General features: G+C 45.1%; 1 protein-coding gene across 1 annotated transcript in view; it reads left to right on the top strand.

Moving 5' to 3' along the window:
- LOC147121997 (cytosolic phospholipase A2-like) overlaps positions 1–21050 on the top strand; it is a 225818-nt gene that overhangs the window by 157556 nt on the left and 47212 nt on the right. Inside the window, exons 7-11 of the mRNA XM_085982614.1 lie at positions 42–186; positions 1783–1919; positions 2973–3195; positions 9132–9246; positions 17462–17599. Coding sequence (XP_085838740.1) covers positions 42–186; positions 1783–1919; positions 2973–3195; positions 9132–9246; positions 17462–17599 — 758 coding nt within the window. The remainder of the gene's footprint in view (positions 1–41; positions 187–1782; positions 1920–2972; positions 3196–9131; positions 9247–17461; positions 17600–21050) is intronic.

Genomic DNA, 21050 nt, shown 5'->3' with positions numbered 1-21050 from the left:
TTTAATCACATTTCATTGCAATCACTCCATTTTCCTTCCAGTTCTTCAGCTGATCTGAGATTCAGCATGGCACTGTGTGATGAGGAGAAATCATTCAGGCAAAAGAGAAGAGAAGAAGTCTTGGAAGGAATTAAGAAGCTCTTGGGCCCAAAGAATTCCATGAATGCACCACAATCAATACGGGAGGTAAAGTCTCAGCATGTGACGAACTCTGTTTGTTACTAGAGAATTAGAATTTGTCTGCATTGGGGATACTAAGGCTGGGAATTGGCATTCATTATGGAGAATAGAGGTGGGGTTATCAAACTGGTGATGGGATGGGCAAATTTTATTACCTGTACAGATGTATATTCCAGTGTGCTTCAAATTGCATGGAGCCTGTCACCAGCATCCTATCCCAGGCTTCTGGTCCAAGAAAATTCTTAAAAGAAAAGAAAGAAAGACTTGTATTTATATAGCGCCTTTAATGACCTCAGGGCATCCCAAAGCACTTTATAGCCAATTAAGTACTTTTAAAGTGTAGTCACTGTTGAAATGTAGGAAACACGGCAGCCAATTTGGACACAGCAAGCTCCCACAAACAGCAATTAAATAAATTACCAAATCATCTGTTTTTTAGTGATCTTAGTTGAGGGATAAATATTGGACAGGACACTGGGAGAACTCCCCTGCTCTTCTTCGAATAGTGCCGTGGGATCTTTTACATCCACCTGAGAGGGCAGACGGGGCCTCGGTTTAACGTCTCATCCAAAGGTCGGCACCTCCAACAGTGCAGCACTCTCTCAGTACTGCACTGGAGTGTCAGCCTAGATTACGTGCTCAAGTCTCTGGAGTGGGATTTGAACCCATGACCTCCTGACACCAAAGCAAGAGTCCTATCTAGGACACGGCTGACACTTATTCTGTGCTTTGGCTCCCACAGACTGAGATACTGAGGCGTTAGTTGAATCTTTTGCCCCAGCAGCTCCTTATTCAAATACTCCCACAAAAATAACACAACATTGAACACTAACTCACAAGTGGAATAACCAGTATTTAATCACAGTATAAAACTCAGATGGTTACTGATGTACAGTGGTTTCATCACATAGTTAAAGTAGGTTCTGTTTTATAAGGTAACCTCCTAGAATTATACCCAGTACAGCCTCCGGAGTGCGAGAATGTCTGGATTGTATCCCCATAAATAGGTGTACACAGCTCTTTACTGTCATGTTTATACCGAGATCTTTTACAATAATTCATGATCTTCATGCCTGGTGGCTGGAGTGCAAATGATTCTGACACACCACGAGCTGCCTCCAGACATCTCTATGGTTGTGACTATATAGTTTCTACCCGCACCTTATCTACCCCTCAGACAGTGTACTCAGGGAGAGGTGAATTAACTTTGTGGAAGGGGATGGATGTTAAAATGCCAGACAGGAAGGCCAATAGGTGACATTGTTTGGTGCAGAATGGAGATCCAATAAGTGGGACAAAATAGGCTCAACACACCCGATATGGATCCAGTGGCCATCTATTCGGCAGTATTTCCAGATTGGTCCTGTCATGAAAGAGGTCCGGAAGTGAGTTGTAATAATTTGGAGCACAGAATTTACAGAGTTTACATTGACCATTACAGGTTGAACTTCAGTCCTGACAGATGTTCTCCATTGTCACTCAAACTAGAGATATGTGTGTGTGAGTGGGTTTACCAAGAAGCCCTTACTGTGATATTTATTTGCACTATCCCAGTATTCATGTGCCCTGTAACATTATTGAAGTTCCTCGGTTGTATTTCAGGTGCCAACAATAGCTATTCTGGGTTCTGGAGGAGGCTTTAGAGCAATGGTAGGGTTTTCTGGTGTTATGAAGGCGTTGATGGAATCTGGAGTTTTTGACTGTGCAACCTATGTCGCAGGACTCTCTGGATCCACTTGGTAAGTTCCACATCAAGAGATCTTTCTCAGACATTGTCCCATGAATAAAATTGCATTGTGTGAACTGTTAGAAATATCAAGCCCCTCCCAGTGGCTGAGTAGGTAAATGCAGCATGCAATGTGATTTTAGACTGTACAGAGCAGAAAGACTCTAGATTTGATCTCTTCTCTATGCTGAGTTAGCTGATCTCAGCAGAGTTATTGATGGAAGTCAGTACTGTTGGCCTTAATGTCAATGAGCTAAGATGGGGAATAAGACCACAATCCTGTCATCTCTGCTGGAAACGTTCATGCGTGGATGCTATTGGGCTCAGCCAAATAGCCTATTAGCACTCACCTTTTAGGGTCATGCATACAGAATGGCCACTGGGTAAAATACCAAAGAGGTGCTGGAACCCATGGACCATACTGAGATATACAGGCCAGGGACTGAACCTGAGACATTCTGGTGTCCATCGGCACTTTTATATTTTGGAGGACTCACACAAGCACTGCTCGGGTTCTCAAAGTGCAGGTTTTCAGTCTGGAAATCTGAGAGTTGATCGTATAGACCTGTATAAAATATTACAGCAGAGGTTTCCAAGCTATTGTTGCTGAACCCACCTTCGGAGATTCATGTCCCATGCACACACCCCTCTTTCTAAGAAATAGTATTTTTGCATAATTAATGTTAGTGCAGATATAGCTGGAAATCCAGAACAATTCACCGGTTTTGGCACTTTAGCTGTTTAATTCTGCTTCCTTACATTTTTGAGTTTTAATATGAAGTCCAATCATATCATTAGAACTGACTGGCCGGGAAATTCCTTGGATCAGCTCCAAAAGCCGGAGCTTCAAAAACCCGGAAGTATGTTATGGCACGCTGTCACATCATGTTGGTTATTTATGGAAGAAGTGTGAGGGATCTATTTCCATTTGCTTTCTTTGGGAAGGATGGGGACAGAGAGGTGGCTGTCACTTTGCAGAGTGCCAGTGATGGAAGGGAGGGAATATGGCAGCACTGAAAGGCTTTTGCGTCATCCTCTTGTTTACACATCTCTCCTTCTCAATCAGGTACATGTCAACATTGTATTCTCACCCTGACTTTCCAAAAAAAGGACCTGGTGAGATCAACAAAGAGCTGATGGAAAATGTCAGCTATAGTCCGATGTTCCTGCTGACCCCTCAGAAGGTCAGACGATACATCGAGGCGCTGTGGAAGAAGAAGAGCTCAGGGCAGCCTGTCACCTTTACCGATGTATTTGGGATGCTCATCGGTGAAACGCTGATTCAAAATGTAAGTTGAGAATATTTCCTATTTCGCCATATCGAACCCACAGCGTGTTGATGATGGTATTTCCAATTAAATATTGGGAAGACCAAAGCCATTTTTTTTTAGTCCCCGCCACAAACTCCATTCCCTTGCCACTGACTCCTTCCCTCTCTCTAACATCTATCTGAGGCTGAGCCACACTGTTCGCAACCTTGGTGTCATATTTGACCCTAAAATGAGCTTCCGACTACATATCCGCAGCATAAATTAGTGGCAGGAGGCAGCAGGTGATGGTTGTTTTTGTGACTGGAAGCCTGTGTCCAGTGGTGTACTGCAGGGATCAGTGCTGGGTCCTTTGTTGTTTGTAGTGTACATTAATGATTTAGATATGAATGTAGGAGGTATGATCAGTAAGTTCGCAGATGCCACGAAAATTGGTGGAGTGGTAAATAGCGAGGAGGGAAGCCTCAGGCTACAGGACGATATAGACAGGTTGGTCAGATGGGCAGAACAGTGGCAAATGGAATTTAACCCTGAAAAGTGTGAGGTGATGCATTTTGGGAGGACTAACAAGGCAAGGGAATACATAATGAATGGTAGGACCCTAGGAAGGACAGAGGATCAGTAGAGGCCAATTCATTAAATATATTCAAGAAGGAGTTGGATATATTTCTTAAGGCTAAAGGGATCAAGGGGTATGGGGAGAAAGCAGGGAGTGGGTACTGAATTTGGATGATTAGCCATGATCGCATTGAATGACGGAGCAGGCTCGAGGGGCCGAATGGCCTACTCCTGCTCCTATCTTCTATGTTTCTATGATCTTGGCGTGCATGTACATAGATCCCTGAAGGCAGCAGGACAGGTAGATAAGGTGGTTAAAAAGGCATATGGGACACTTGCCTTCATTAGCCGAGGCATAGAATATAAGAGCAGGGAGGTTATGATGGAGCTGTACAAAACGCTAGTTAGGCCACAGCTGGAATACTGTGTGCAGTTCTGGTTGCCACACTATAGGAAGGATGTGATTGCATTGGAGAGGGTGCAGAGGAGATTCACCAGGATGTTTCCTGGACTGGAGCGCTTCAGCTATGAAGAGAGACTGGACAGGCTGGGGTTATTTTCCTTCGAGCAGAGAAGGCTGAGGGGGGACCTGATTGAGGTGTACAAAATTATGAGGGGCATAGATAGGGTAGATAGAAAGGAACTTTTCCCCTTAGTAGAGGGGTCAATAACCAGGGGGCATATTTCAAGGTAAGGGGCAGGAGGTTTAGAGGGGATTTGAGGAAAAACTTTTTCACCCAGAGGGTGGTTGGAACCTGGAACTCACTGCCTGAAAGGGTGGTAGAGGCAGGAACCCTCACAACATTCAAGAAGCATTTGGTTGAGCACTTGAAATGCCATAGCATAAAAGGCTATGGACCAAGTGCTGGAAAATGGGATTAGAATAGATAGGGCTTGATGGCCGGCACGGACACGATGGGCCAAAGGGCCTCTTTCTGTGCTGTATAACTCTATGACTCTATAACTAAGACCGCCTATTTCCACCTCCGTAGCATCGCCCATTTCCGCCCTTGTCTCAGTTCATCCGCTGCTGAAATTCTCATCCATGCCTTTGTTACCTCTAGACTTGACTATTCCAACGCGCTCCTGACTGGCCTCCCATGTTCTACCCTACGTAAACTTGAAGTCATCCAAAACTCGGTTGCCCATGCCCTAACTCGCACCAAGTCCCATTCACCCATCACTCCAGTGCTCGCTGACCCACATTGGCTCCCAGTTAAGCAACGGCTCGATTTCAAAATTCTCATCTTTGTTTCAAATCCCTCCATAGCCTCGCCCCTTCCTATCTCTGTAATCTCCTCCAGCCCTACAACCCCCTGAGATATCTGCGCTCCTCTAATTCTGCCCTCTTGAGCATCCCTGATTATAATCGCTCAACCATTAGTGGCTATGCCTTCTGTTGCCTAGGCCCTAACCTCTGGAATTTCCTCCCTAAACAATCTCTGCCTCTTTCCTCATTTAAGACGCTCCTTAAAACCTACCTCCTTGACCAAGCTTTTTGTCATCTGCCTTAATTTCTCCTCATGTGGCTCGGTGTCAAATTTTTTGTCTTATAATACTCCTGTGAAGCGCCTTCGGACGTTTTACTATGTTAAAGGTACTATATAAATACAAGTTGTTGCTGTTGTTAGTAGTGGTATTTTTAGAATGAAACAGAACCTACAGCTGGAACAGAATTGTTTTAATTTAGCCAGAACACACTGATATTTCGACAGTCCTGAATAATAAACTGGACACCGTCATATCAAGAGGTCATTCTGCTAAAGAAGACCCCAAATCTAAGGTCTTTCGCAAGATGGGAATAAATCCCGTGTCCAGAGTTACCGATTGTATTCCTCATTTATTAAGCCTATGCTTTACATAATAAAACATTAAGAATTAATCACTGAACCTTTGTGTTATCATGTCTGTGAGTCATAGTAAAACAAATCTGCACACCCACATGTGCTGAGTGAGAAGTATTTTATGGTTTTGTCTGTTTCTCTAAATCTACTGTGATTGATAAAAGCTTTACATGGTATATTAAGCAGGAGGGAGCTGGCCCTCTAAGTCAGAGTTGCTGGGTTTGATAAATGTATCTCGGATGAGATGACTCTGGAAGGGAGATGGCCCTAATCGCACCACCTCCTCCTACTCACCTAATTCAAAATATTCATACCAGGTGCTCAGCCTGCTGTTAGCTCCCCTTGCTGGGAGATGTGCAATGAAATAGCTGAATTATGTAAGATCTTTATAAGCTGTGGTCTGGGCAATATTAAAGTTATAATACAAAGCTACATATTGGAGCACCAAATGGTGGATAGTGCAGGGAGTTTTAAAAATATATATTTGTGGAATTTTCAATCTTTTACACTGAAATTGTGAGAAGAGTCCCAAACCTGAGAATCATGTCAATCAGATAGGAAAAAGTAGATCATTGCTGAGGTAAGTAGACACAGTGGGTCCTTAACACGAGCAGTGCTCAGTTTAACAGCAGCATGTTGTCTTTGAGAGGTGGGGGGAGAGCTGATGGAATAACCAAACAAGGACAGGGAAGCCTAGCTTGGGCAATAATTATATATTGATACAGATACCATCTGTAACCTTTCACCAGTAAATCTGCAGCAATGGAATTTGGCCAGCAGAGCGTACTAAAGAAAATGAAAGTATTTTATACTGTCAGTCTTGCACAATTACTAGAAACCATTTGTCAAGCTAAAATGTTAATGACAAAATGTGTGTAATTTTGAAATACGCACACAGATTTGAGCAATCCAAGAGACCGAAGATAAATCGAAGGTAGCTTTTTAATTATTGCATGCAGTCTGCATCTTATCACCATCAGTGCGTGATTCTATGCAGTATTACGTTATAGAAGCATTCCTGAGAGAAAACTTCATCGCTAGACAGGAGTGTGCAATCTCGGGAACGATGTCTGCCTCAGCTCCGTCCCTGCTCTGTCAGCCCATTGAGCCAGAGTCATTAACATCTTAACTTGACAAATGGTTTCTAGTAATTGTTCCTGAACCGTTCAAATTGTGTCCTTCTCTTCAGCTGAAGTTATGCTGTGAAGACTGTGCACTGCCAAATGACAGCTGGAACTACTTTCTTTGTCAGAGTAAAGCTAATGCTTTGGGCCCACTTGGAAATGAAAGCTCAGCTTTTGCTCATGTACTGGCTTTGTTGCAGGGACTGCGGTCCAGTTTCATTCCTTGTTGATAGCACTTATGATGAAAATCATTCAGCTGAGTTATTTACACCAAGGCACGTGAGCAAAATTTACACAAAGAGCTCCTGGAATTGTTGTGATGCAGCTATTCCATGCTGTGTTGAGCCGTGGGTTTAGACCTGCAGTTCTCTAATGTGTTTGTTCTGATAACATTGGGTGCAGAGGGGACCCAGGCAGGAGATGGACCTGGTAATAATGTGGGGATCAGCCAGTCAGAGAGGGGCAGCATCCAGTCACAAATTAGGTCAAGACCTGCGTATCCGATCCCAACCATGGCCTGGAGTCTCAGCCTGCCCCAAACAAGGCCATTGATGCAGGAGGGGGTGGGGTGGAGTTCCCGTATCGCCCGGTCTCTCTCAGGTCTGGCAAAATGTCGGCAGCTGATATGCCTGATGATACTTCACAACCCGAGAATGTCCCAAAGTGCTTCACAGCCAATGGAATGCAGTCACTGTCGTTACCCAGCCAATTTGAGCACAGCGAGGTCCCATTAACAGCAAATGAGATGAATGACCTGTTAATCTGTCTTGGTGGTATTTGTTAAAGGATGAAAGAAAGACTTTCATTTATATATAGCGCCTTTCACAACCTCAGGACATCCTAAAGTGCTTTACAGCCGATTAAGTACTTTTGAAATGTAGTCACTGTTATAATGTAGGAATGTTGGCTAACAGACTGGGAGAACTCCCTGCTCTTCTTTAAATAGTGCCATGGAATATTTTATATCTGCCTTAGAATTACAAACTCACCTTTTAATAGTTTGAACCTGTGGCTCCCTTGTCCGGCTGTCGTGCTTTAATCTGTAGTGATTTACCTCTTCTGTACTGTTTATTGTCTTGTATACATTAAAAAGTTATCCTCCAAATTAAAGGCTTCTTAACTTGATTGGTTAGTTTAGTAGGATGATATTGATTGTGGTTTAGCATTGCCATTAGTGAGTTCAGCTGGTCTGGGCTCGTGACACCCAGTGCCCCTAGTGTACTGGCTCACGGTCTAATTCAAGCTAAGGCCCCTGGGCCATTGGTGGCCTGTGAGCCCTGGTAATCTTGTCCACAAATTCCAGGAGAACTCACATTCGACTTGCATTTACATTTCTTACTCAGTGGTTTGTCCTCTTTGAAATTTGTGCGGCTGGAGGTTTAGAAAGGGCTTTTGTCTCGATGACAGATTAATCCTAAATCAGAATAGAAAGATATCTTAGCATCAGTAACTTGAGACATGTACCAATTAATGGGAACGTTGTACACAGTTAAGCAGGCTACAAAGGCAAACAAGTTGGACACCCCTGGCGCAGTACATAGATTGCTGTGTTACTCATCTGTTTTTCAGTCAAATTGTAAAATTAATTTGTTCACCCAGCCCCCCACCATAGAGCAAACATATCAGAAAGTTTATAAGCACAGTTCTCAGTGTGTTTTATTTTACTTGAATTAAAATATTTATCCAGAAAGTACACAGATGAAGCACAACATCCTGTTTCACAGCAAGGCACTGTTTAAAGTGCAGTGGATACAGTCGAGTAATGAAGTGTGTTTATCTGTGTCTGTTATTCAGCATCACACAGGCAGAAGGCAGATTCATTTTGTTTTATTTTCTCCGTTTTTCTCTCTTCCTCTGCTGAAGACGCTCGCTGAGTAACAATTCCATGTGAATCATCAAGCACCTCACCCGAGCTTCACGTATGAGTCGAAACAGTGCCAATTAGTAGTCAGCTCGACAGTGAGAAAAGCCCACGAGTCTGAAGTAACTCAGACCTTTGACTATAGGGGACAGTTTTGTGGCTCTTCTCTGCACTGCCTCCAGCACTGAAATAGCCATTATTTCCTCTTGTAATTTGTTTACACCTTTGTGTTCTGCTGTCACTCGCCCCATGTGACCTACATCAGTAGGGTAGAAGGTAGAGCTGCAGGCACATTCTGTGCATTGGCTGATGAGAGATAAATTGTCAGCAAAAACTCCGACTGAGACTGAAAGTGTGAGAAAATAAGTGAAGGACAGAAAGGTAGATCGACAAGGGATGAAACCTAATTGATGAAACCCCAGAACTTATCATACTGCTCAGTTGTTTGGGCTTGAAGATGAGAATATGGCATTCAAACTATTGGTCAAGAGGGAATCCATTTTTAACTGTGAAAAGTACTTTGATTGCGACACATGTTTTTAAAATATTCTACTGTCTGTTGTATTGCAGAGGATGAACTTTAAGATGAGTGAGATGAAGGGCAAAATAAATGAAGGCCATTGCCCCATGCCCTTGTTCACTTGTCTCCATGTAAAACCTGATGTGTCTGAGCTCATGTTTGCAGGTAAGTCCTGTTTTTTTTGGGCAATTGTGGCTGAGTTATTCCAAAAATTAGTGCCAGGAAATCCATCCAGAGTTACATCCTAGAATCACCAAGGAGCTGCTTTTCACGCCAAGGATATATTCCAACCAGTACTTTGTCATTTGGGCCGTGTGTGTGTTTGTGTGTGCGTTGCTTCCTTTTATTGATTTTATTTCTGGCTTTATTTTATTATTACTGCTTGTTTTTCTTCTGTATTCATCTTTTCTATTTACCCACTTTCTCTGGTTATAGACAAGACTATTGATTTGGGTCCATGGAAAAATGGAGAGAACCATAAATGTGATCCCCAAAATGGCAAGATAAAATCCCCAAATCCGATATAATAAAAATATAGGCCAGGAGTTTCCTCCTGGGGCACAACCCAGGCGTTAGTCCTGAAAATGCACCCAATGTTATGTTTATTTTGCCGATGTCAAGTTACGCCCAAGTATCCTCCAAATCGCATTATAATACACCGATCTTAAATCAGCGTAAATAAGGAAACGATGAACCCTCACCCAGTATATTTCTTCTTTGAGTCTTAAAATTAAAAGTTTTAACTCATTTCACCATCAGTCATGAACATCAGGCACAGCCTGTTTAGGAAGCTTTTTCATTTTTAATGTGATATCTAATTATGACATAAAAATGGGTTAAAAGGAATAGAAAATACAGAGCAGGTTTCAGTGAGGATAAATTTAAAACAACACTCAAAGTTGCAATTAAAAGACCAGACAAATGACTTTGTTTCCTACTGGGCCTGACAATCTGGCCACAAAATTGAGAGATCCCCCCCCAAACAAGCGCAATTGGAGGATACTCGCATTTGTGAGTCGGGGGTGTGGCCAGTTTTGTGGGCAGGGATTTGTTCCAGTAGAGGGTTTGATGGATGGTCGTAACAGATCAAGGAAACTTGGGCAGATTGTAATTACACAAGTAACTCACAAAGTTCGGCCATCTTTTAAGCCACGCAATTGGTTTGCGTCCAAATTACGGATCTATCCAGATTACAGCCGCAAATGCGGAGGAAACTCCAGTCCATAATTTGACTTATTCAATCATTGTAAGCCAGGAGACCTGACTATATTGGGCAAGCAGGATGACGTATGTGCAGTTGTGCAAAGTCGTAGATCTCAGGCCTCCATCCGAATGAAATAAAAAGAGAAAGAAAGACTTGCATTTATATAGCACCTTTCATGACCACCGGACGTCCCAAAGCGCTTTACAGCCAATGAAGTACTTTTTGGAGTGTAACCACTGTTGTAATGTAGGAAACGCAGCAAGCTCCCACAAACAGCAATGTGATAATGACCAGATAATCTGTTTTAGTGATGTTGATTGAGGGATAAATATTGACCAGGACACCGGGGATAACTCCCCTGCTCTTCTTCGAAAATAGTGCCATAGGATCTTTCACGTCCACCTGAGAGGGCGGACGAGGCCTCGGTTTAACGTCTCATCCGAAAGACGGCACCTCTGACAGTGCAGCACACTCTCAGCACTGCACGGGAGTGTCGGCCTAGATTTTTGTGCTCAAGTCCAGGAGTGAGACTTGAACCCACAACCTCCTGGCTCAGAGGCAAGGGTGCTACCAACTTTTTTTTTAATATATTACTTTATTGAACATTAAGAACATTTACAACATCGTGATCATTACACTGTATGATACAAATCAATTCCACCGCTCTGCACAGCCATTCCGCCACCACATTTTAACATCAAAACCTGAAGTTTAATTTGTCACCTGTACTGTAACATATATTAATTGATTGTACTTTAAAAATTGGTTGTAAAATACTGTCCTTAAATTCCTTTCTGAATAAAACATCCACAGAGCCTTATAATGATCTTTTAGCTTATATTTAAAATACTCTTTTAGGTTGATTCTCCTCCCCTTAAAAAACAGAGCATTCCTTCTTTGCACAATCACGAATCTAGCCAAACTGAACATTAAATTAATTGCTACTCCGCTAGACTCGGGCAGACTCTCCTGCAATCCCCATCTCAAGATTGAGTCCCACGGGATTCCCATTCTCGCTCTTCGGTCCCCACTCAGCAAAAAAGCTTCACACAACTGTCGAACATAGTACTTAAAGTCATTTAACTGCGAACATAACACCAGTAAATGGGACAGTGTCTCATCCCGTGTCCCACACATTGGGTAAGTTGCCGCCTCCACTCGTCCAATCTTGCACAAGACCGTCATGGTAAAAATCCGGTTATGAGCCAATTTGAAATCCAGTTCAATCCATTCTGGGCATTTAAAATTCGCCCACACTCCCTTCCAAATCCTGTTGAAGTCCAGCTGTGGGTATATACTCTGCCAAAACTCCTGACCAGCAGGTGTCTTGAATCTCCATTCTCTGAATACCTCATAGAAATCTCGAGTATTACAGTTGTCAAATTGGACCAACTCTCCCCCTTTCTCCAGTACAAAGCTTGGAAAAGCAGGACGCATTTTACTTCCTTTGGAGATTTCCGCATTTATTTCTTCCATCCAATCCTGTGGCATTGCCCTCACAATCTTCTCATACATGATTCCTATTGCTTTTCCTTCTACCTCCTGATCCTCCTCCCACACCATGTCCCTCACTATCGCTTCCGGCAACCAACCTGGAATTACCTCATATAATACGTCTTTCACAGATATAATCCCAGCTTTTATAAAAGCTTGATTAAATAAAACCTCTCCTTCGATGTTGACCCACCTGTTCAAAAATAAGGGCTGTTCTAAAAATTCCTCAGCCCCCTTGGGCATAAACTGCACACTCTTTAAAAATTGGGCCCAAGTCTCTACAACCCCCTTATAAAACCTAGGGAGAAGTTTAATCGATTTCAAAAACATATTATTGTATTCCATATACAATATCCCCTGCCCTCCTATCCCTCTTCGTTTTAAAAAATGCTCAAAACAACTCTTCCAAAAACTTGTATTTGACTTCTGAAGAAATCTCTTCACCCATTTGATTCTAAAGGATTTCTTCTTCAAATCAATATCTGGAAAATTGAGTCCTCCCTGATTGCTCCGTCCAATGATGGTATTCTATGCCACCAAGGCTGGTTTCCCTTCCCATAAAAACCTCACACAAGCCTCTCGGATGGACTTTTCCGCCCACTCAGGAATATTCTCCACCGTGAATAAGTACCATAGCTTAGATAGCAGGAGAGCAGACACCACTGTCGCTCTTCCTTGCACTTTCAACCACCTTCTTTCCCATCTTCCCAAAATCTTTTTAATTTTCATAACCTTCGGTTCCCAATTTAATCGATCTACTTCATCCCTGTCTTTCTTGCACCCTATATGCACCCCCAGAACTTCCAAAACCTCCACCACCTTAAAGGGACATTCCCCCAACCATTCCCCACTACCCCTCCCTGCAACCAGGCATTGGGACTTACTATAATTCACTGTGGCTCTTGAAGCTCTACAATATTCCTCCACTACATCCATAACTTTCCTCACTGACACCCCATTTCTCAATGTTAAGGTTGTGTCATCTGTATATTGGTGTATCACTGACACCAGCCCAGAACTGGGGACCACAATCCCAACTACACCTTGTTTCTTTCGCATCATGTAACCTAATGGTTCTGCTACCAATGTGTACAACAATGGGGACAGAGGATAACCCTGTCTCACTGATCTCTGTATCGGAAAATACTTGGTTAAAAAAGCATTACATTTAACGCAGCTAAATATGTTTGAATAAAACATCCTTATCCACTGAATGAAATTTTCCTTGAAACCAAATGCTTCCAAAACCTTCAATAAAAACTCATGAGAGACCCTATCAAAGGCTTTCTCTTGATCTATCTTTAATACATAAGCCTCCCTCCCACTCTTTTCCATGAGCTCTATCGCATCTCGGATTGAGACCACAGAGTCTGCGATGTCCCGGCCTATGACGCCATAGGACTGAGAGGGCCAAACTATCTCCGGTAACACCTCCTTCAAACGATTTGCCATAACCCTCGCCAAGATCTTATAATCCACATTTAATAATGTGATGGGCCTCCAATTCTTCAGATCCCATCTATCCCCATTATTTTTATAAGCTAAGCTTATGATGCCTCTCCTCATAGATGGGGCCAGTCTTCCCTCAATTTTAATTTCCTTAAAAACTTCTAAGAGCAATGGACTTAAAATCTCGAAAAATTCTTTATAAAATTCTGCACTTAGTCCATCGGACCCTGGGCTTTTCCCCCCTCCCTTCATTCCACTTATTGCTACTTTTATTTCCGCTAATCCTACTTTGTCACACATGCTTCTCTCATCCTCCTTTAAACCCTCTTCAATAAAAGCCATAACCTTCTCCATCGCCAAATTGGAAATGTCTTCTTTTGTATATAACTCTTGATAAAAGCTGCTAGCCGCCTCTAAAATCTCCCCACTTTCATGAATGATCTTCTCCCCAACCTTCAACTCTTCAATTAACGATAATCTCTGTCGCAGCTTTTCTTGCTCTAGAAAATATCTAGTGCATCTTTCGCCCTCCAATGCATCTCTAGCCTTTGCACGGAGAATGGCCCCCTTGCATTTTTCAGCTTGCAATAATTCCCACTCTTCCTTTAGCACCTGGAACTTAGTCTCAGCTCCCTTATCCCCTCCGTCAACTGCTTTACAGACATCTGTAAACCTTTTGTTTATATTCTCTTCTCGATGCCGGTTAGCTGCCGCCCTCTTTTTCCCATAACGTACTGAAAAAACTTTTACCTCATATTTGAAATTGTCCCACCAAACTCTTCTTTCTTTCAAGAACAGAGGTTCCTTCCGAGCATTCTTTATTATATTTATAATCCCTTCTTTATAAGCAATTTCTTTCAGGTATTGATTGTTTAAAATCCACACCCCTGAACCGATCTTAACTCTGCTGTTCCTAATTCTAAGAACCAAAGCCGAGTGATCACTAAAAAATACTTTTTTATAATAAATCTCCATCACCTCCAAACTTAACCCTTCCCGCATTAACACAAAATCTATTCGGCTCTGTTTTAAAACATCACCCACCCAACCTGCTCTGGAGAACTCCCTTTTTATGGGGTTCCGGTCCCTCCATAAGTCTCTCAAATTTAAATTTGCCATCATTTTTACAATCATCCCTCTGGAGTTATCATCCTTAAAGGTCATCTGGGCTGAAATGTCCATCCGAGATAAAAATACATTAAAATCCCCCACTATACAAGGATTTTCCACCTCTGCCGCTTCAGTGAATAACCCCCGAAAAAACTTGCGACGCTTGCAATGGTCGTTCGGTGCATAGATATTAAAGAGATCGCAATTAAATCCCTCCATTTTTACCCTTAGCCGTAAAAATCTCCCCTCAGTGTCCTTGTCCACCAAGGCAACATTCTCTTTTATGGACAGACTCACCAAAACAGCCACCCCTCTACGGTTATTGTTTGCACAACTTGCAAACACCTCTCCCTTCCAAACCTTCTGAACTCTTTCTAGAATATCCTCATCCCAAAAGGTTTCTTGCAGACACAAGTCCGAACCTTTAAAACCCTGCAACAACTGCTGCAATTTCTTCTCACCCCTCAGTCCGTTCACATTAATCGAGACCAATGTAATCATGGCTCCAAAGAAAGGAAGTATGCCCGATAATCTCCCCATCATTTAATCTCTGGCTCTTCCCTCCTCTCATGCTCCTTCTCAACTTTTCGGGCAGCTGTTGCTTTTTCCTGCAGCCTCCGGCTCTTTTTCACCTCCTGTTTGACCCCTCCCTGCTGTTTCAGCCTCTTCCTTGCATTAAGTTTGGGCCCAGGAGCTGCCCTTTCTCCCTCCTTCTGCCCCTCACTAACCTTTCCCTTTCCACATGATGCCACCCCACCCCCAACTTCCATGTCTCTGTCCCCCTCTAATTCCTCACACTCAAGCTTTTCTGCAACCCACTGTGCCTGCTCCCCGTCAGATACATAATCCTGCTCACCGTCAGATACTTCATCTCCCATAGCGAGTCTTCCTGCTATCGCAGTTTCTCCCACTGTGCCGCTCCCTTCGACCACATCTCCACCTCTGACCCTTGCACCCTGTTCCCTCACTCCATGGGACAATGGCGCATCTAAATTGTTCCCTTCTGACGTCTCTATCTCGCCGATCCCATCCTGCTGTCCCTTTAAGGGTCCTGCCTCTTGCACCCTCTCCCCGTCCTGCCCCCTCCCGCTCACCAAGATATCCGACTCCCCACCTCTCCCCGGAGCACCCACATCCACCACACACCCCGCTTCCGCCTCCTCTCCCCCCGCAGACACCAGACTCCCCAGGGGGAGCCGAACTGCACTAAGGCTCGAGTCTGCACTCGACCCTCGCTGCCCGCTGCTGTCATGTTCCCCTCCACAGTACTCGGCGTGTTTTCCGCCATCTTCATCCCGTTCTCCGCTCCGCCATCCTCTGCCTCTTCCTGTGCTCCTTTCGCCTTCATTTTACCGGCTGTGTCCTCCGACTGCACCGCTCCTCCGGCCGTTCCACACTCATCTCCTGCTCCTTTTCCCATCTCCTCATCACTCATATCGCTCCCTTCTGCCACACACTCACAGCGGGTGGGGCCTTTGTGACACACCCCACAGCTTTCCGCCTTGCAGCTCCGAGCAATGTGTCCCGACTCACCGCAATTGTAACAATACAGGTCTGGACAGTTTCTTACGAGATGGTCATGTCCAAGACAATAATAGCATACCTTTACTTGGTTATCATGCAGCACACGAAAGTACTGCACTCCTTCCAGTGTCTCGAACTTCATACTGTACGGCAATGACCTCACCCCCCCCTGGGAACCGCACCTTCACATACCGGGTTCCGTCTGCTACCCGTGTTCCCGGATAGTACCTCCTCTTTATTGCAGAACAGATTTTAATGTCCCACAACTCCAACTTCCTGCTTAGCACTTCGTCCTCAATGTAAACTGGCAAGTTTAAAAATGAAACCACCACCTCCTCTGAATATAGCAGAGTTACCTCCAAGAATTTCTCACCAACTTTCAGACTGAGTAACAGTCTTTCCACCTCCTCACGACCACTGACCGTCACCTCGAATCCCACATTTGGCTTTGGTCGGCAGGCAAAGCAGCTTCCCTCGCCACAGTCCTCATGAACCGCCTGGATAATATCCCAAGCTTGAATCTTCTTATCCTCACACTGCACCACCACCGTGTTTTCTTTACCAAACCTCCTGGGGTCCCGGCCCAAATCTTTTTTGGGCCTTTTTTTTCCCTTTCCCACCACAGTTTCTTCCCTAATTAAATTCCTCTTGGGAACATTGTCCTCTGAGGGGCCCGGCCAAAAAGGCCCTAAAACCTGAAAACAAAACCCACCACCAACTTTTTACAAAACTCCCTCCAACTCCCGGCTTTATACCGACCTCCTGGTTCCAGGGTCCCTGCTTAGCCCACTCCCTGTGATCGGAGACCCCAACCACGAGGCCCCCAATCGCCTTCCCAGGCCCCCTCCGCGATCCCCCCAATGAAAATGATGAGGCCGGCTACGATCCTCCGGTGACTGGCCCGATCCTGACCCCCCTCCCACCGATCCCAACCCCCCTCCTGCCAATCCCGACCCCAACTCCTGCCAATCCCGACCCTACCTCCCACCGTTCCCGACCCCACCTCCCGCCGATCCCAACCCCTCGCAACTGAGGCCTACCCACCCGCAGGTTGCGGGCGGGAAACCAAGGCCTCACATTCAAATTAGGCCCTGCCAATTTTACCGGGCCTCCTGGGTTTCCTGCCCGCCTTAGATTCACCCCCCACCAACCCCGGCCCCCAACCAGCCTCCCTGAACAAAATTCCGGGCTAAGTTTATGCTTCGATTTCTTATTTGTTAGTTTGATTTTTGTGGGTCTGCTGATTTTGAAAAAGCCTCTTTGGAGGATAATTATGAAATCCGAATGCGAGATTGGTTAGTATCAACAATTAAAGATACGTGCAAATTAATGGGAACATGAATTTCAATTTCATAAGTGGCCCTGAGACTCCATGTTACTTACCTATGTAGCCACAAAGATGGTACACCCTGAGATCGAACATATTCTCCCATGCTTAAGTGAACAGATTTGTAGATGCACTGGGGTACAATGTTGTCACTAAAAGGAGTGCTTAGTATTTATATTGTGGACTGAATCAGTGATACTATCTTGAACAAACATAGAATTATTCACACTGACTCTCCCTTCCTTCCTTGACTTTATTTCTTTAATTCACAGACTGGGTGGAGTTCAGTCCATACGAGATTGGAATGGCGAAATACGGAACATTCATGCATCCCGGCATCTTTGGCAGCAAGTTCTTCATGGGAACAGTGGTGAAGAAATATGAAGAGAATCCACTTCATTTCTTAATGGGTATTTGTCACCAAGGAACTCATAGTACAAATGGACTTTCTGGGTCAACTTCTCTTTAGATTAAACAGACAAATAGGGGTCGATTTTCCCGAAGCTGTTGGGAAGAAGGCGGGACTACAACTTTCGGGTTTTAGACCCGCCTACATCGACGTCCGGCCAATCCGTGCGATTTTCCCCTGATTGCCCAACGGGCTCAGCAGGCCAATTAAGGGCCACCCGGCAACAGGTGATGTAACAGACTGCAATTTCACTCTTGACAGATGAAATATCAGTGTTTCACAGCTGTTTGAAACTGCCAAACACTGACAGTCTGAGTTCTAACATGAGTCCTTCCGCACAGACTCAGAACTCTCAGCAGCACTCAAAGCTGAAGGCTGTCACTTTTCACAGATCGCAGCCATTCAGCTTTAAGTGCCGGCTGAGTGATGGGCTCCCGATGCCTACAGGAAGAAAAGCTGTTAAGGTAAGTACAGGTAAGTAAAAGTTCTTTACACACTTTAGACACACTTACCTTTGCACTCATGCACCCATCACTCACCTGAACACCGACATCGCGACTCCTTCAACCCGACGGCCCGCCTGCTCTAACCTGGCGTGGTTTGGAGCCGTCGGGAATCCCACACGGAACCCCTCAAAATAGGGATTAGGCTAAAAACTGCCTGTTAACTACCTGTTAACAGGCAGTTAATTGGCACTAATCCCTTCCCGCCTGGGGTCGGCGGGTCCCAGTACGGACCTCTGAAACTTGCGTGGAGCGGGGTTTTGGGTGGGATGGTGTCGGGACCCCTGAATTCGGGATTTTTCCCCCCCAACACGCCTGAAACCCCGCCTGACGGCTCCAGGAAAATCGACCCCATAGAGTTGTCACCAATCAGTTGTTGGTCTGGACAGTCCAATTTTTAAATCAAGTTTTAAATTAGTCTATTGTTTCCACTTGTCCACAGCCTCTGCTTGTCCAATACCTCAGGGACGAGCCACAATTTCCTCCAGTTAAACATTGGGAAGACCAAAGCCATCGTTATCAGCTCCCACCGCAAACTCTGTACCCTCGCCACTGATTCCATTCGCCTCCCTGGCCACTGTCTCAGGTTCAGCTAGACTGTTCACAATCTCAACATCATATTTGAGCTTGAGCTGAACTTCTGACCCATATCCTCTCCAGCAGAAATACTGCCTGCTTTTTGATAGTGTGAGATGAATTAAGGTGGGAGGAGGCTCCTGTGGAGTATAATTATCCGCATGTGCTGTAAAATTCTATGTAATTCTATGTTAAAGGCTTCATATAAAACAAGTTGTTGTTGTAATATTTCATCCATATGCCAGCATCTCTCTCAATGCGGCACTCCTTCAGTACCGCACTGAAGTGTCAACCTAGATTCTGGGCATGAACCTTGACGTAAGAAAACTACTAGGCACTTGGTCTAAGCATTAAACAAAGCTTTAATCAACTGTTTTATAACATGGAGGTCTAGTTGTGTCCTTCACTAGCTCTTGTTAAGAATATCCTGCGCAAGCTGGGCCCGTGCCCAAGTATTTATACTCTCCCTGGACAGCGCCAGTATTATTTCATAAGTATTTCTTTCATGAATGATTGATTCATGTCAAACCTCCTGGCGCAATCTCAGGAATGCTACCAAGTGAGCCAAAAGATGAGGGCCTAGAAATTGGGTTTTGGCTTAGCCAGGGCTTTAGCGCCGGAAATTAGTGCCGGCGCTAAGTCCCCTGCGCGCGCCAAAAATTCAGTGGCGCCGCGCCCAAACGGCTGCCGGCGCTACTGAAGGGTCTTAGCGCCTGGAAAAGGGCGCTAACTGCCGTTTCGCGCCGCAATTCCGGCGCTGCGGCACCCGATGCGGTGCGGCAGGCTGGGGAAGTGCAGGCCTCCTCCTTCCGTTAAGGAGGAGCTGCCTGCACCCGGCCGCGGCCCGCGCAAATCTCCTCAAAAATGAGCCCGGCACCTCGGACAAGTGCCGGGCTTGCATCTGTTCCGGGGGGGGGGGGGGGGGGGAGAAGTCCGGGGAGGGAGCTGCGGGCAGGCGGCCGGCAGGAAAGCGGCCGGCCGCCGCGCCTCCTTAAAGCGCCGGCGCAGACTCCGGCAGCACTCGTTTGCCGGAGTCTTAGTTGCGGCTGCCACTGGCGAGGCGGCCGCAACTGAATTTCGGCTTGGGGCCGGGTTACCACGGCAACCGGGACGCTGCGCACACCGATGACGTCATCGGTGCCGGCGCAGCGCTACCGGTCTACCGCCGCGGAAGGGCCCCAGGCAATTTAGGAGCCGGCGCCAATTGCAGCGCTAGGCCCTCTAGCGCCGCAAAATCGGTGCTAAGGGCACTGAATTTCTAGGCCGAGGAGTCAGGAGAGAGCCCTTTTATTTGGCACTCATCTGTACCATGCATGAATTACTGCATAATTCAACAGTAATGACCCTGAATATAGCAGGAGCATGGATCTGCTGCTACCTTACTGTCAAACTTGTTGAGAGGTGTGTGTCCATCCTTTAGTGCCTGTGTGATTTCAGGTCTGCCATAGATTTTCTCTCAGGTTCAGCGATGTTGGATACTCCTGTAAGCAGTCCCTGCATTTACATTGAGGAATGCCCCCATATTGCCCACTATCTAATTATACAGTAGCATAACTAGGGGCATAATTATAGTCTGTCCTTCTGATCCAAACTAAATAGTGTGTCTTTCACACTGGCATATCTCCAACCTTTCAGTATGTAGATTGACGATACTTTAGTGAGACAAGGCTAAATGTGAATCATTATCCTGCTTAATTTTACAAGCAGCAAACTCACTTATTCATTTAACTTTAAAACACTCATTGTGAATAAGAAAAATAATAAATTATTATCACTATCCAGGACAAAGCAGTCCACTGATCAGCACCCCATTAACAGGCTTAAATATCAACTCCCTCCACCATCAGCGCACTGTGGCTGCAGTGTGTACTATCTCCAGAATGCATGGCAGCAGCTCGCCAAGGATTCTTTGGCAGCACCTCCCAAACCTGCAACCTCCACCATCTAGGAGGACAAGGGCAGCAGACATACGGACACACCATCACCTGCAAGTTCCCCTCCAAATTGCACACCATCCTGACTTGGACATATATTGCCGTCCCTTCATTGTTGCTGGTTTAAAATCCTAGAACTCCGTACCGCACAGCATTGTGGAAGCATCGTCACCACACAGACTGCAATGGTTGAAAAAGGTGGCCCACCACCACCTTCTCAAGGACAATAAATGCCGGCCTTGCCAGCGACACCCACATCCCAAGAATGAATTTTTTTACAAACATAGTGAACTAAATGCATTTGCTTTTAGTCCATCTTAACATTGAAATAGAACAAGACTTGAATGTGCTTGGTAGGCACTGGTCTTACAATAAACTCCCTCGCCTTTCTCTCACTGGACCATCCTGACTGACCACCACATGTGAATCTGTGTTCTGC

Source organism: Somniosus microcephalus, chromosome 3 (genome assembly GCF_052327205.1).
Source record: "Somniosus microcephalus isolate GS21.2 chromosome 3, FLI_Smic_1.0, whole genome shotgun sequence".
Lineage (NCBI taxonomy): Eukaryota > Metazoa > Chordata > Chondrichthyes > Squaliformes > Somniosidae > Somniosus > Somniosus microcephalus.
The sequence above is the reverse complement of the archived record's forward strand: the minus strand, read 5'-3'. Positions and strand labels throughout refer to the sequence as shown.